This window comes from Neolamprologus brichardi, chromosome 2 (assembly GCF_056152115.1).
Source record: "Neolamprologus brichardi isolate AB-2024 chromosome 2, ASM5615211v1, whole genome shotgun sequence".
NCBI lineage: Eukaryota > Metazoa > Chordata > Actinopteri > Cichliformes > Cichlidae > Neolamprologus > Neolamprologus brichardi.
The window spans coordinates 11,834,969-11,852,412 of NC_142105.1; the positions used below are offsets into that span (position 1 = coordinate 11,834,969).

The following is a 17,444-nucleotide window of genomic DNA, read 5'->3' on the forward strand; positions in this document are numbered from 1 at the left end:
GTCTTGACTTCATGTAACATTTAATATTAAAAACGGTTTCAGTATAAAGCCAGTATTTCTCCCTGTCTGTTTCCTCACAGTCATTACTAGAGTTTAATGGGGACAGATGCATGAAATGTTCACCATCACAGATCACTTATCATCCAGCAGCCAGGAGAAATATCTCTATCATAATAACATATTGTTTAACTGAAACCAGGTAAATAACATTTGCATGAATAATCTTTACTTAACAGTTAATAAAGTCCTTTTAAGTCTTTATAAGCCAGTTATAAAACTGGCTTTGACACAGAGTCTTCTTAAAACAAGACTTTATGGAGTATTGCATCATAAGCAGTTAATAAGTAAAAAATAATTTATTTATTACACTTGGAAGGTTTGTGGTAGGTTTGTAACATGTATATTAAACAGTTAATTGTGACATAAATCCATCCATCCATCCATGCATCCACCCATCCATGTATACATCCATTCATCCATGCATCCACCCATCCATGTATACATCCATCCATCCATGCATCCACCCATCCATGTATACATCCATCCATCCATGCATCCACCCATCCATGTATACATCTATCCATCCATGCATCCACCCATCCATGTATACATCCATCCATCCCTGCATCCACCCATCCATGTATACATCTATCCATCCATGCATCCACCCATCCATGTATACATCCATCCATCCATCCATGTATACATCCACCCATCCATGTATACATCCATCCATCCATGCATCCACCCATCCATGCATCCACCCATCCATGTATACATCCATCCATCCATCCACCCATCCATGCATCCACCCATCCATGTATACATCCATCCATCCATGCATCCACCCATCCACTCACCCATCCATCATGCATACATCCACTTATACATACATCCACTCATCCACTTATCCATGTATACATCCATCCATCCATCGATACAGCCGTCCGTCCGTCCCTCCCTCCCTCCTTGTGCCGTACGTTATGGTGTCAGAGTTCAGATGTAAGTAACAACTTACTTAACATGACCTTTCTCAGCTCTGTAGGTGTGTTTCTGCTGCTTCCTGTTTTTTCTCTTTAATCCAACGCTGAGTAGCTTAACTGAAACCCACCCAGTAAATGCAGGCCTGATTATTGTTATTATCCTCCTGCTGCAGCTGGTGTACAAAGAGGTGGTGATGGAAAACTCGCCCTCCAGCGTGTTTGTGCTCAAGGTTTCAGCTTCCGATCCAGACGTGGGCACTAATGGCCAGATTTCCTACACACTCCACGGGCCAGATGCCGACAAGTTCCACCTGGAACACAGGACAGGTATGATGGTGTCTGTTTGACGTCAGTGCACGGCGTCCCTGTCATCGCGAGTTTGAGGGTGCAATAGCATGAACTGACATCCATCACCTGATATCTTCACCACCTGCTGAGACATCAGTCCGTCTTTTGACCCACTCACAGGTCAAAAGCCGCTCTTGTCATATTGTGTGTAAAACTAGAGGCTGATTTTATACTTGAATATAGAAAAGTAACACGTGCATGGATTTCCAAAAGTTCAAAGCTGCTTTAGATTGAAAGTTGATTGTATCATGATGTGAAATTTGGGCACTTACAGCCCCAGACTGTACAGACTGTTCAAATCTTGTCCAAACAATCCTCCTCTACCACTACCACAGAAAGTTCTTGGTTGGGTTTGAAGGCAAATCAAAGCTCCTGAACTTCATGGAAGAGTCATCAGAAGAAAGGCTTTCCTCTGGAAGTCTGAACATCAGAAGGATCCCGGTGCCTTCGTGAAAAAGGCACCGGGAAAAAATTTTTTTGCTAGAAAGACGTTTGGAGAACAAAGAGTACAGGATCTATGAAAAGAACTCCTCTCTGTGGGGGTGCATCAGGAAGAAATGGAAAGCCTCCATAAGTGGATGGCTCGTAGCAGAGCACAGTGATCCTAAACACACCTTAGCATCAACTGCAGACTAAAAAAACACAACGGGCTCAACCCGAGGCCGAGCTGAAGGCATTAGCATTGTGAAAACCTAGACTTCAAAAGAGGTGCACCTTAACGCCGTAAAGCCTATGAAGATGAGAATGTGCCCAAAAATCCTAAAGCAGGAATTCAAAGACTCTCTGTTCCCTGTAAAGTCTTTACAAGCTGTGATACCTGCAGCAAAATAGAATCCAAAATAATCAAAGACACATGCTCACACCTTCACGGGAGCCAAACTTCAGCAAGGTGTGCATAAAACACTGAAACACCGACGGGGACAAGCTGGTGATGTGTTTAGGTTCTGCTGGAGTTTAGCATCCTGCCGTTACCACGACAAAACACCAAAAAGTTTTAACATTTGACTGAGTAATATAAGTTTATAATACTCGGGCCTAAAACTGTCACCTGTGAATGAGCAGCACCACAGTCACACGATGTTTGTGTCATGGCGATGAATAACGTGTGCGGCCTCTTTAAGCTGCTCGTTAGCGGAGGCCTGTCCTTCGTGGCTGGGGTATTTCCTGAATATTTTATTGCTTATCAAATGTTCATAAAAAACAGGAAATGCAGACACTTTTGTTTAGTGAGGCAAAGCAGTCTGACTGCATGCAGACCAGTTGGACTTTGTCTTTCTGGAGGGAGTGACTATCAGTTTTAAGCAGGAAACACCATGCTCACCTGCTCACACCTCAAATATTAAAATAACACCTCACGATATTCACCTCAACACGCTACATCTGACCTGAAGCTGACTGCTGATACTTTAATTATAAGACATGCGTCATCATCTGCATTTGCATCACCAACGTGCTAAAATAGTCTTTAGTGTGGAAATGCGTTGGCCTTGTTTTGGGGATGTTTGTGTTCCGCGGTTTGATGGTTGTGTGTCGTACACCTGTCCCAGGTGAGCTCTTCACGCTGGCCGTGCTGGACCGTGAGAGGAACGTGGAGTTCAACCTGGTGGCGAAGGCGACAGATGGCGGGGGTCGATCCTGTCAGGCCGACATCCTGCTGATGGTCCAGGACATGAACGACAACCCGCCCCGCTTCTCGTCCAGCCACTACGAGGTCACCGTGTTCGACAACACCACGGTCCGCACGCCGGTCGCTGTGGTGTATGCCAAGGACCCCGACACAGGTGAGCTGCTGCTGAGTTTGACGTGTCGCAGTGGGTGCAGCGAAGGTGGAGTAACTAGACAAAGTGAACATGGAGTTGTTTATGTCAGGTCCGAACATGTTGGGACAAACCCTTCATTCTGGTATCATCGGCCCTTTTTACACCTTAAAGCTTGATGCTCAGGCGTGCCTGTGTGTGTGTGTTTGTGTGTGTGTATGTGTGGTTTGACTGATCCCAAACATAATAAAGGCAAAGCCATCCATGAAACACCCACCTGAAGTTCACCTTTGCTGTGTTGTTCCAGCTGTGATGGGAATTATCTGCATCACGTAGCTTTTAACCTTTGACCCCTGCAGCATGAGCACCTCACTCATTTTAAATTTTTAGCTTCAGTTATGACTGACTCTTTCTAAAAACATTGTGCTCTAAAACAAAGAATCCTAATTAATCTGTTTTCATTAGAGTCTGCATTTCAAACCTGAACTTTCACCCTTTAGATTTTTACTGCCACATTTCTGCTTTTAAACATGACATCAGAGCTGCCGTGCTTCCTGTAGTCGGTCGCGTGTCTGCATGTCCTCGTTAATGTGTGAAAATATGTGGGTGTGCCTTAATGACAAAGCAAAACCAAAGCCCACTACAAAAGCAGCTAAAAATAATGTCAGCCATAAAAGCCGTTTAACTTGGCTTTGGTGTCACATTTGGACGTCTGTTATTATTTCATGCAGTGTGGGTAGTCCTGAATTACTGTAAACACTGCCTTTTTTATTTACAGGTGTTGCTTTACCTTTTTAAAATGACATTTTCAAAATTAAATCTAGAGAAAACTTTAATAAGACACATGTTAATGATAAAAAGTAGTTTTATATGCAGTTTTTGTAGTTATTTTAAGGACAGCCAACATCTGTGTGAGAGCTCTGATCAGTGTCTTTGGGGTGGGGTGGGGGGTTTCGGGGGATGGAGGGCAAACACGCCTCTGCTTTGATGTGTAATTTGTGAGTGTAGCGGGAAAAGGTTGGACATGAAACAAAAGACACTTATTTTTCAGAACCAGCTGCAGGCTGATGGCTCGGTGACGTCATCAGAGTTTCTTAAACATTTAAAGTGTGAACGCATATTCATGCATCACTTGAAACTTTAATGGCATTTCTTTCATTGGGGTGGCTGTAGCTCAGGTGGTAGAGCAGGTCATCTTCTGATCGGAAGGTTGGTGGTTCGATCCCTGGCTTCCCCAGTCTGCATGCCAAATATCCTTGGGCAAGATACTAACCCCAAATTGCTCTCCGATGCATCCATCGGAGTATGAATGTGTGTGTGAATGTTACTTAGAAAGCACTTAGAAAGATGTGCTTGTGCGAATGGGTGTGAATGGGGTGAATGTACAAGTTGTGTACAGCGCTTTGAGTGCTCAGAAAGAGTAGAAAAGCGCTATATAAGAACCAGTCCATTTACCATTTCTGCATTGATACTGCTGTTTACGAGAAGTCGTCACACGCAAAAGTTTCACTGCTTTTTATTTCCAACACGTAAATATAAAAAAATACAAAATAACATAGTAACTTTAGTAATATCTCTGTGTGAACAGTTACACACGTATGAATACAGAAACACTTTTTGCATCTTTAGATTCATCGCAGCCTTAAACTGTAGACCCACTGGTGTCCGTCTCACACAATATTCAGAATACTTTCTGGCAACAAATGAATGAACTTCAGACATCAGCTGTGCTTTTTTCAGCTCTACGAAATCAAAGAGTTACAGAGTAAAGACTCTTTCTTTGTTAAACCTTCTATTTGTATTTTTTTCCCCAAATACCACAAATTTGGTCTTCTTCATGATGATTTATTTTTGTCAAACAATTTTTAAATATTATTCATTTCAAAAATCTGTTAATGCTACACTTGTAGGCCGCTTGCTCTAAATCCCGATAAGAAGAGTAAGAAGCAGCCAGTGTTTCACATTGGTTGGTATTATTTGTGCAGAGGTGGAGCTGCATGTTCACTTCTGTCTTTGTGGTTTCCTTTGTGCTGCTCCTCCTTCTTGTGATTCATGTAAAGCCCGTAGTTTTGTAATCAGCACACGTATCGCTGATGTACCCCAGCCCTCTCTTACTGAGGCGAGCGGCCACACTTTGCTGCAGATTGCCAGTGCAGTCGTAAACACCTTATTAATTAGTTTGATGGGTGAAGTCACATTAAAGGACAGAGCTTGGTTTGTGCAGGTGTGTGTGGTTTTTGATGTGTCATTCAAATGGTGGATCACAGTGGGACTGCACACACACATTAGTTTGTACAAAGGTGGACAGATTCAGACAGGTAGGACACACGCAGCCCCAACAGGCTGGCCACGCCTTCAGATGTGCAGCGGCATGTCCTCTTTCTCAGTGCTGACGACTTTCTCACAGATGCCAGTGACTCACACACATGTTTCTATTTTTTAATGCTTTATTTGCCAGATAAATGGATCAAAACCCCTTCAGCACGCAGAGAAAAAACTGCAGGCATCAAAACAGAAATGTGGAGTCGGATGTGACGGTGAAACTGCGCAGCAGAGCTCAAGCAGCAGACAGAAAATAACCGTAGTTGAAGCGCTAATCCTCTGAAAAACCAACACAGTGTTTGACCTTTACCTGTAGTGACGTCTTTAGGCTGCTTAGTCTGTTCAGCATGAAAATGTGTTTTCCTCCTAAAGCTGCTATCAATTAACCGTTATCCAAAGTTAGCTCCGTAGACATGTCGTGGTTTTCACCTGAATAATTGCAGCGTGAAAATCAGCAGGAGAGAAGACAACGAATAAAAAAAGTGAGGAAAAATAGAGGTGTTATTTCACGAGCTCTGCGGGAATCGGAATGTTCTTCTTATTGCTCTGGAGTTAGTGGTTAACAAGCCTCCTCATGGGGAGGGTCATTTTTATCATCAGTGGGTTTCATTAGAAACACACACGCTGGGTTTTTCACCCACACACTCCCACTGTCAATTTGTAACTGTGCAGAAACGGGGATGCTTTGTGTTTTTTCATGTTTACAGCCCGAAGAGTTCAAAGCGTGCGGTTTGTGATTATTCTTTCTTTTGATTCTTTTAATTGGCGCTATGTGGAAATCCAGATGTGGCTTAGATAACAGTTTCATGGCTAATGCATATTTTTTTGTTTGGATAAAAGGATCAGTCACACCCAACAAACCAAAGTAATAACCTGACTCTGGATGGCCTCCAGTTACACTCTCGAAGCAATTTTGGATAACTCAAAACAAACATGTTGGACTTTCAAGTTCCTGAAACACCTTCAGTGGATCCAAAACACCTGAACTCAAGGGGAGAACAGCTTCTGTTCATTGGCTCACCGCCTCATTTACTGTCAGCCGATCCCAGCTGTGATTGGCTGACAGTAAATAAGGCGGTGAGCATCATTTACTGGAGAAGTCTTTGTTTCTTGATGACCTGAGTATATTTATTTATATAGTTACATTTATTTATATTAACATATTGATTAAAGCCGTCTGCTTATACAGTCTGTCTCTAGAAGAGATTTCACTGCTTTAGTCTTTATGATTCTAACCTGAGCAGGATAAGGTCACTATTAAAAGTGATGACCTGATGCAGAGAAGCAGGTGAGACATCCTCACACACCTTACCTGTCCGTGTTCCTGTGCTCAGGTATAAACTCCGAGGTGAAGTACTCCCTCCTGTCCGGCGATGACGGTTACTTCTCTCTGGACGAATTTTCGGGGATCCTGCGGCTGGAACGACCTCTGAACCCTGAAACTCCGACCACATTCGAGCTAAAGGTGAAGGCCACCGACCGCGGCCTGCCTCGTCACCTCCACTCTGTTGCCACGGTGACAGTGGATGTGGTCTCTCTGGACGACTACCAGCCCGTCTTCATGAGCTCCGAGTACACCGCCCAGCTCCCAGAGTCCTCGGCGGTCGGGTCGGAGGTGCTGAGCGTGTCTGCGCTCACCAGAGACAGCAGCTCCCCGGATCCCATCGTGTACCGTATCATCTCTGGGAACGAGGATGGACGCTTCCAGCTGGACTCACGAACAGGTCAGAACAGCTGATTACACGAAACACTCGGCGTTTTATTATTGCACTTAGGCAATAGTGAATAGTGGAATTGTAAAGCGCTTTAAGGGTCTCGAAAAGGGCTATATAAATGCAATCCATTATTATTATTATTATTATTATTATTATTATTATTATTATTATTATTATTATTATTATTATTATTAGGCGTACAGGTACAGGTGAGCTTTACACCTGAGCGGCATTTACCCGGCCCCCCAGAAACAAGCCACATATCGAATAACAACAACAACAACAACAACAACAATAATAATAATAATAATAGTTGTTATTATTATTATTATTATTATTATTATTATTATTATTATTATTATATAGGTCCTTTCAGCTGGAGAAAAGAAAACAGCAGCAGAAATAATGAGTGAGGGTTAATCAGCTGAAAACAGACAAGCCAAAACAAAGAGCTGAAAGATGCTAAACCAAATATCAGGTGACCACTCACTAACAGTAAATATAGACACAAAAAGGATTTCAGAATAAAAGCACAAAGAGAAAATGGGACCGTTGGTGGAGATTAATTTATTGTGACAAAGAGTTTTCTCCACTTTTGTTACTTTACAACAAAACGATATACAACTTTTATTGCTAAGGGTGACTAGAGGCTCACTAATTAGCTGAGTATTTAAATTCATGACAACGGTAATATTTCCTCTGTATTAATATTCAGGTAAAGGAAATGCTTTGGGCTCAGTCTGAATTTAAACAGTTTAATCATTTTGGACAAATAATCACAAGGTTTAAGTTTTTCTACCTGCAGATGTTTTTAAAAAGGATTAAGACTGTTGCCTTGGTGCAGAGAGGCTTTATTAATGCTGCAGGTGGAGCAGCGAGCGCTCGCGGGCTTCGCCCTCTGCTGGGTTTAACAGTCGGACTGAACTGCAGTGTGGGACTATCTCACAGCTCGTTGCCAATAAATCATTAAAGGCCAGAAGAGGTGCACTCATCTGTTTATTTTGAAAAGCCAAGACAAGACGATCAGAATTTCAACTAGATGGGATTCACTGAGATTGCAGGTTATTTTTGCTTCGTATGACACTTTAAAGCTGAAATAGAAAAGTGTGAAAGTGTTGGCTCGGCCTGCACACCAGAGCAAAGAGACCAGCGAGCAGCACCACAGTTCCAGCAGTTTAGCGATTTCACTGATCGATGCAGCCTCTGCAACAACGCAGGTCACTAACTCAGATGTCTTTACTTATTCTCAGTTTGAAGCGCTGTCAACCTGCAGCACACACTCACGCTTGCATGAGTGTGTGACGGTCCTTCATGCAGCTGCTCTCTGGACAGCAGAAATAGTTCTGTGTGTCGTACCGTTACGATTGTTTTGTTTTTTTACAGCCAGCTGACACTAGTTTCATATTTACCCAGGATACAGGATGCGAGAATATGATTGGTCAGCGTAGTTTTTTTTAGTTTGGTGAACTTTGAGCTGGTCGATGCTATGTCAGTGAAGAATTCCAGGCGAGCGGGTTGTGTTTGACCTGAATCGTGTGTTTTATGAATGGATCCTTCCCCCTGCAGAAGAGGGAGTGCTGTTTGTGTGTCGGAAGCTCGCACGCCTCCGGCGGGACTCGCCAACAGGAAAAGTTCAGCTTTCTGTCTAAGATGATTCACAAACAGCAGAAGCTCCAGTTTCTCCTGTTTTTCTCAAAGTTAATTTCCAATCAATACTCGTCCATCCACGGCACGATTAGAGATGAGTGACTCACTGGCTTGTGGATAATTTATGATTTGAGTTTTTTGATGTCTGCAGAATGATTCAGAATTGAATCAATTATTGATCCTGTGCATCATCCGTAAACATCTCCGAGCATACTGTGGAGTACGCGGTCGTAAACAGTAAATCTCCCTCCGGCCTCGGATCAAATCAAGGGTGATTTTAGCCCATTTTTAGCCAAGCACCCCCAAAAATGAATCAAAGCACAGTAAGATTTCTTACTTTTTTGACAATATTTGCTGTTTGTGGGGCACACTACTGAAAATATAAAAAGCATGCAGTACGTAATTGAGATGGAACATTTTAACAACAAAAGTATAGATAACCCCTCCCCCTTCCCAAAGTGGTTTGTTCCAGCTCTCCCCTGCTCTGGCTCTAGCGCCGTTGCTGTCAGATAGTGATGTGCGATACCACTGATTTCCTTTCTGATCCGATACCAAGTAATATTCAGGGTGGTATCGACGATACTGATCCGATACCGATACTTTGTACAAAAACGTATTTTATTTATTGTATCTCAAATTTTCGCGTAATATCAGATTACTTGTTCTCATCACTTAATAATGCAGAGTTAATCATATAGAAATGAAAATATAGAAATAGAAATAAAAAAACTGAAGTTATGCGCTATTTGAACACGTTGCCTGCCTGCAGCACTAAAGGACTCTGTGAGAGACGTCTGTCTCGCCCTAGCAGCACCTGTCCCTCTACTCCTCTTCAGTTTGCCTCAATATACGCTTGTCATATTCTGTGATATGATTTACTCTGAGGTGTTTGACAAGGTTAGTGATGTTGCCACAACCATACATGCCAACCCTCCCGATTTTTCCGGGAGAATCCCGAATTTTAATATATTTTCATAACCAATTTTAACATATTTTCAGGTGAGAATGTAGCTGTGTAAACTTGAAATATCTGAGCTGACCGACACATCGTTTTCAAACCCCCGCGGTCTTTCGTTACTCGGGTTAAACATGATATATAAGTCACTTTGATAACTTAAAAATGTTGTTGTTTGGCTTTTTCAGTGTTTTATTTGTTCGTGAGGAAATCGGTTTGGCTGAGATTAAAGTTATTAGATTAAATTAAATTTAACTTTATTAATCCATTGGGTGGGTTCCTCTGGGGTTTTCACACAGCTGAATAAACGTCAAACAGAAAACTGATTAAACAGAAGTGTGAGATGGTAGAGAGTTCACGCCAGCGCCCGGTTATATTTTAGATAGCAAGGAACAGACGGTGGCGTTTCACTCCACCGAGGGAGCTCGTGACGCACTACCCGGCTTTCCGGGTCATCAGGTGGAAGCAGCCTCTGAATTTGGAAACCCCCGCTGTTTCTGGGCTGGCCAATAATAACGGTGACATTTAACGTATTTTATCCAATAAATAAACACTGTAAAATGAATTTATCCCCCCCCCAACAGCCTTTTTGAATGTCTCCCTAGTATGTCCACAACACCTCACTTTTTTGCCACATGTATCGCAAACCACGTCTCAGCTGTTTGTGGAGGTAAAATAAGTCCACATATGACTCCAATTAAGCTCAGCCATTGTTGTGAGTGCGCACGCCAAGGGGCTGCGAGACATTTATACAGCCGTAATTTCGCAAATGACTATGAAAGGCGGAAGAGGAAGTAGTTCCTTTGAATGTAGACAATCTGAATGATATAGTTTCTTTCCACTGTGTTCCTGTTAATGATAAACTATAAATTTACCCTAAATTACTAAAATATCGATATTTTAATGTGAGAATCGATTCTAGAACATAAATGATTGGTATCGGAGGAATCGATATTTCAGAATCGATCCGCACATCGCTACTGTCAGAGCGATGGTGGCTGAGACGCAGCGGAGCAGAGGTGGAAGTGTCTGGCTTAAAACAGGATGTTAGCTGCCTTTAACCTTCAGTTACTCTTTATATAGTTAGGTAGGAGTCAGGCCATGTTTCTTTTCATCTGAAAAACATTACACCAGGTAACCTGCAGTGTTGAAAACGTGTTTTCCGACTATTGCTACCCTCCTGCTCTGTAGTAAAATCAGCTACATTTGACCGTCCTGTTGCTCCCATTTAAATGTATGCAGGCTATTTAAAATCTAAAACGTAACATTGTCTGCAGCCTGCTGTTGTTACCACCGTCCTGTTTTAAATGTAATGAGAGAAACTGGTTATTTTGTCATATGTGCCGATATTGAACCCAAGGTACTAACTAGCTAACTGACTGGATGCCCATTAACCTTATAACTCCAGTTGTGTGTGTGTGTGTGTGTGTGGTAGTTTTTTCAAAAAAAGGAGCCACATTCAGGTAAAAGTGTAAAATCAAATGATCCATCAATAAAGAATAATGTTGGATCAGTGTTTCAATATTTATATTCTTTATTAGATGTACATGTGGTTTGGTTATTTGCCTTTTGGTTAAAAGTAAACTGAGAGAGGACTTTTTTATTAGTGATCTTAATAGTATTTTTTAATCTAATTGAATACAATCTATTTGTGTATGATTGTCAGTCCAAAGAGGGAGAGAGGAAAGAGGAGAACATAAGGAGAAAGTACAAGATCAGGAAGAACCAGGTAAGAAAACAGACAGGGAGTACTAACAGGCAAAACAGAAACTGGCAAACTGGCAAAGAAAAAAAACACAACTAATTTTACTCATACAATCTGGAAGTTGTGTTCTCCCTATATTAAAGCTGCTATACACAGTCTGCAAAACAAACTGGGTTGTCAGCCCTGGCACTGCATTACCATATTGAGCTTCAGTCAGAGGAAGTCACGGTTGCCAGAGACTTTTTGAAGCTCAAGAGTGAGGCTGGTGCCATCCCAGATATGTTAACATTGTACAATCTTCGGGATAATCAGATCTTCCCCAAACTGAAAACTGTTATTCAGGTTGCCCTAACAAACCCAGTTAGCAGCTGTAGCTGTGAAAGGTCTTTTAGTGTCTTGAGTCAGCTCCATACCTGGCTGAGAAGGACCATGGGTCAAAGCAGACTCCAGCACCTGGCTGTGATGTCAGTTGAGAAAGAGATGCTTGAGAGACTTGACCACCAAAATGTGATAGACAGATTTGCCAACCTCAAGCTGAGGCGACATAGGATAAAAGAAAAGAAAAAATCTGCAGAGCCATATTAGTATCTGCAGTAAAGATCTTTTCATACATTGTATACATTGTACCAGAGGCCAAGGTGTCTCAGTTTTTTTAATTTTTTAATAATATTTTGTACATTTCAAGGACTCTTCTATTTTTGGAGTGTATTTTTATGTATCTGTATTGTATTATACATACACTTTAAAAGTGAATCTCTGTCCAAAAAATGTACTCAGTTTACTTTTTACTCACAGTGAGCATCATTCATTATTCTCCCGCAGTAATTAAGGTTAGGAAACTGCGATTGTGGCTCAAAGAGTTGGCAGTTCGTCTTGTAACCGGAAGGTTGCCGGTTCGAGCCCCAGCTCGGACAGTCTCGGTTGTTGTGTCCTTGGGCAAGACTCTTCATCTGCCGCCTACTGGTGAGTGGCCGATGGTGTGATATGGCAGCCTCGCTTCTGTCAGCAACTGTAGCTTCCTCCACCAGTGTGTGAATGTGAGAGTGAATGAATAGTGGAATTGTAAAGCGCTTTGAGGGCCATATAAATGCAATCCATTATTAGTATATGTATTTTTTAAAAATTCCAATCCATTCTTCTTTTGCAGCATTTAAATAACCTTGATCAGATTTGATGGTTTTGTTACAGAATTTTCAAAAAAGTTTTTTGCTTTTCTTTCACAAACGTGGGATTAAATTGTGTTAAAATGTACAAAACAGTGATGTCATGTTTTGTGACGAGGACCCAGGCACAGAGAGACTTGATGAATTTAAGAATCTTATGATTTAATAAAGAAATTTGCAGACTTGCACAGAGATGGTAAAATTATGATGACTGATAATGGAGATGAATACAACAGAGGACGAGGACAGGAAGGACCAGGGGTTTAAATGCACCAAGGGGACAGTCAGAGGGAACTCGGGACAACGGGAGACATTTAAGGATGCAGGGACTGACAGAAACAGGGAAGAAGTCTCATCGTGACGAGTAAAGTTTACCTTGCCTGGCTGGGCAGCTCTCTGGGTGCTCAGCACCCCCAAAGCTCTGATCCTAGAATCGCCCCTGGATCAAATGCTGTTTTTCACACACCGGACACGCAGCACTTTGTCTCTCTTACTGCAGCTCTGTACTGTGAGCCAGAGCGCACAAATCTCTGCGAGCTGTGTAAGCTCGAGAACCAAAAGACAGCGCCATCACATAAATGAGGAAAACCTCAGTGACGTGTCACTTCACGCTTCTGCTCAGGCGCAAAAACACAACGTCAAGCTGGAAACAAAAGTCTTCCATGCATCATCGTTTCAGTTATAGGATTTGAGATGAACAGTTTATAGCATCACAGTTTGATTCTTGGACTGGATTAGAGCAGCTTCACATGAGTCACAGTTCAAAATAATCCTTCTTTTTCTCGCACTGGACCTCAGTTCATCCTCTGTCTGAAACAAGCTGTTTAAGCCCTTGAAGCTGGCTTTGTTCTGATTGGCTGACCATTATAAACAGACAGTCTAACAGCTTCCTCTCTGTGATGTAATCCTAATCTAAAGAGTGTTTAGAGCACTCAGGCTTCCCTGGCAGTATGGGGAGGTGATGGGGGAGAGGGAGGGCTTCGCTGCTCAGGGCCCAGATGATAAGTGAAAGAAAATGGATGAATGGATCTATTGTTCTTTATTTTCTTTACTTTATTTTCTTTATTTTCTTGTACTTTTGTCTTGTTTGCCTGACTTTTAGGATTTCTAGGGCCTCCTCCACCTTCTGATAAATATATGAGTTGACTCTGCCCTCCATGGAGACGCTCGTGATCAGCATTTTTTGAGGCTTCGCGGCCGAGTTGTTGGGGGTTTTCTTCATTGTCCAGTCTGGGACCAGAATGAAGACTCTACTGAGCTTGAAGCTGAGCTTGCTGCTTCCAACAGTGCGAGAAAAGCTGCTGTAGAAAGCCCCGATGATCCGAGCTGCCTTTAACCTGATTCTGGATGATCCAAAAATTTTCCAGAGGCTTTAATGTTTAGCAGCGTTTGTCTTTCAGGGCTGTGCTCAGTAATGTGGGTGGTGATCTGAAACCAAGGCTTCGAGGCGGGCTGCTCTGTTAGTGTTCCGCACATTTCCTCTTAAAAGACTATGTCTTTTTTAGTAGTTGTTGGGAAACATCACCATGCATTGAAACTTAGATAATGGCACAGAATTGCAGTGGTGCTACAAAGGGAGGAAAAAAATAGTAAATCTGCAGAGTAAAAAGTGAAATCGCGGACTTCCTGCCAAGTTTGTAAAATGTGTTTCTGTTACTTCACTGAACGTTACTGATCTTCCACAGGCTGCGAACTTGAGGAACGTGTGAGCTGAAAGCGCTCCAAAATCCCTCCTCCACGCACCGTGGCAGCTTCCAGTGAAACGAGTCGTGAATGACAGGACTCGTCAAAAGCAGGCTAGCCTGGACGTGATGTCTTGGCTCTCTGATTATTTTCTTTGAGCCCACACACACCAGCGCACATTAGCGCAGATGTGAATCAACCCGTCAAGAGCTGCTGTCACGCTCTCACATTCTTCATGGTTTTTCTGCTTTTTGCTGTGAACAAAATTCATAATTGTAAAGATTTCATTTTTCACAAAGAAGCTTGGTTTATTTTATTAAAGTCATCCGTTTAAGCTTTTAAATCATGGGTGTCAAACATTTGTTCCGGGGACCAGTGCCACACTGAATCGTGGGAAGTCGAGCTCACAAAGCAAGCTTCTGATTAGCAGGCCGCCTGCTCTGAGCCACCAGATACAACAGATCACCAGTGAGGAGAGTGAGGGCTCCATCCAGGTGATGTGACCCAGTTACCTGCACCACTTAATTAAAATTTAAAGACATGTAAAAAGGTTGAGTCCAGTTTACTTTATCTGCCTTTTGGCAGCGCCATTAAAAATGCCTACCATCCCCAGTTTCAGATTGGCTGATGGGCTTCATCAAAACAGTAATTATGAAAGAATTCATGTGCCAGTTTCGGTCTTGTACCCACTTGTGAGCATTTCCCTGTAATGTGTTTGTAACTGCACAGTGTGCGTGCCTCCGCAAACCCTCAGAAATATGAGCAGTGTTTGATCTAATGTACGAGGTGTTCACTTCTCCACTATCAGCTACGATCAGCGCTCTTAAGCAAGGCATTTAGCTTATTGCTTTAACACATTGGCCGCAGAGCTGCTGAGTGGTGATAAAAGCTGTGCAGTGGACTTACTGTCCAGGTGAGAACGCATAGAGGCGTGTCACATGATACCATACACAGAAGGAGGGAAGTTTGTACTTCAGGGAAAGAGGAAGGAAGCGAGGGCGCTCTGATTTACTGAGCTCAACTCTTCTCTCCTGTCCCGTGTCTCCTGCTTCTCGAGGCGAGGACGGAATTTTGAGCAAATTTAGCACCAGTGTCGGAGCACGTGATCAAACCAGCCGTTTCCCTTCATGCAGGCCTCGTGACCCTCGTGACCCCGCTGGATTTTGAGGTTTCCCGGGAGTACTACCTGTCTGTGGAGGGGAGCCGTGGGAAGTCGCCACTCAGTGACATCGCCACGGTCATCATTAACGTGACAGACGTGAACGACAACCCGCCGGTGTTTGGGCGCAGTGACTACAGTGCCGAGGTGTCGGAGGATCTGTCACCTGGGCGCCTAGTGATGAAGGTGAGAGGTGTGACTCACACGAGGTCGGTCGTTGTTCTGTATGGAGTCCGCATGCTGGGTTTATGTAGCACATGCTCACTTTTAATTAACAATGTTCCCCAGGTCGTACACAGAGACGCACAGACAGCTTCACAGCTGAGGGGCGATCTGCATGTATTTAGTGGTCATGCAAGCTGATGATCTCATAACACGTGCACGTGCTAATGTAAAGAAAACAAGTGATGAAAAACATCATTCACGCACATTAATAACAGCACGGGAGGAGCACGCACACACATGCAGTTATTCAGCAGCACGTCAGTGTCAACCTGTCAGGCCAGCAGCAGAGATAACACAGCAATGACACAGCTCACCGCCTCCTGACGGTCACAGCTGGGCTGCGTGATTCTCTCCTCCTCGTTTTTCTTGTCATTTGTTCCCACGTCGTCAGGCTCACCTTTAAATAACGAGACAGAGGTTCTGTTAGCGGAATGAAAGGATTGGTTAGTTGCAGTCACAGTGGAGGAGAAGTCGGGCGGGACAACTTCAAAACACGGCATTATTCATTTTCAGTCTTTTTTTAATCTATTATCAAATTTTGACTTTTAATAATAATGTTACAGTCGAACCAACCCAGATTAACTGGATGACTCATTGAAGTTATTATGTTAAAGAGAACAAAAGCATGATAATGATACTGAAGCTGAAGAGGCAAAAATCCAAGTCTAATCTAATGCTGCATTTAAACGAAGGTGAGAACGAGTGCGCTGTTGTGAGGAAGATGCACGCTGTGCGGACGCAGCTGCTGAAAGCTTGAGAGGCTGGATGTGAAGAGTCCTCCAGCCAAGGAGCCACATTCAGACCTTCGCACAGAGCTCAGCTCTCCGTGACCTTTGACCCGCTCGCAACTTGTCGGTGTGTCATGGGGATGTTTTGTGTGACCCCTGACCTCCAAAGAGGTAGGCGCAGTTATTCCTCTCCCGATTTTCATCCTTTCTTTTTCTCCATGTCCAGGTAACTGCCACAGATGAGGACGGCCCAGTCAATAACCTGCTGCGCTACTCGATTGTGAGCGGCGACCTTCTGCAGCAGTTCTCCATCGACGCTCGCAGCGGTGACATCACTGTCCGCACTGCGCTGGACAGAGAGGAGGTGAGCGTGCTCAGGAACAATGTGAGCTGCGTCGCACTAAAGAAGCAGCAGGTCACGTGAAAACTCTCTCCTCATCTGCAGATCCCTCACTACTCCCTAACGGTGCAGGCAGCAGACGAAGGCAGCCCACCTCTGTCCTCGGCCGTCCTCGTCGCCGTCACCGTCACCGACGTCAACGACAACCCGCCCGTCTTCTCTCAGGTCAACCACAGTCTGCTGCTGCAGGTACAACGACCCGAGCGTCACCCACGCAGGCTGGCAGCCTTTATTCATTTAAATTATTAATGGTATTATTATGCTGACAGATATTCCCCAGATTCCAACTCGTGTTCCTGCTGCTGTTCGAGTTGACCTAGAAAACAAGCTTTAAAATGAGCTGCAATGAGCCCAACACACCACATTTGAGTGGTAATGAGAGATTCTCACCATGTTCTGTAAATATTCAGACTTTATATTCTCAGGTCAAAGGTTTGCTTCTTAAGTAGTGATTTTAATCTTGGAGAAGTTCTCCGCTGTTTTATCCCTTATGTGTAACTTTCTAAGAAAAACATCCCCATTTTTTTGTACATTTGTTGTTTTTTGATCCAAGCTCAGTGGTCCATATATTCCCCCGCCTCATGGCCAGGTTTCTTATCACTCTGTCACCCTGCAGATATGCAATGTGGGCTTTAGGATAGTTTCTGTCCTAAT

The 17,444-nt window shown here is 43.3% G+C and overlaps 1 protein-coding gene across 1 annotated transcript in view; it reads left to right on the forward strand.

Moving 5' to 3' along the window:
* Nucleotides 1–17,444, forward strand: part of fat2 (FAT atypical cadherin 2) — a 98,010-nt gene that overhangs the window by 52,515 nt on the left and 28,051 nt on the right. Inside the window, exons 14-19 of the mRNA XM_087847260.1 lie at nt 1,157–1,310; nt 2,879–3,112; nt 6,745–7,134; nt 15,412–15,623; nt 16,617–16,754; nt 16,836–16,979. Coding sequence (XP_087703386.1) covers nt 1,157–1,310; nt 2,879–3,112; nt 6,745–7,134; nt 15,412–15,623; nt 16,617–16,754; nt 16,836–16,979 — 1,272 coding nt within the window. The remainder of the gene's footprint in view (nt 1–1,156; nt 1,311–2,878; nt 3,113–6,744; nt 7,135–15,411; nt 15,624–16,616; nt 16,755–16,835; nt 16,980–17,444) is intronic.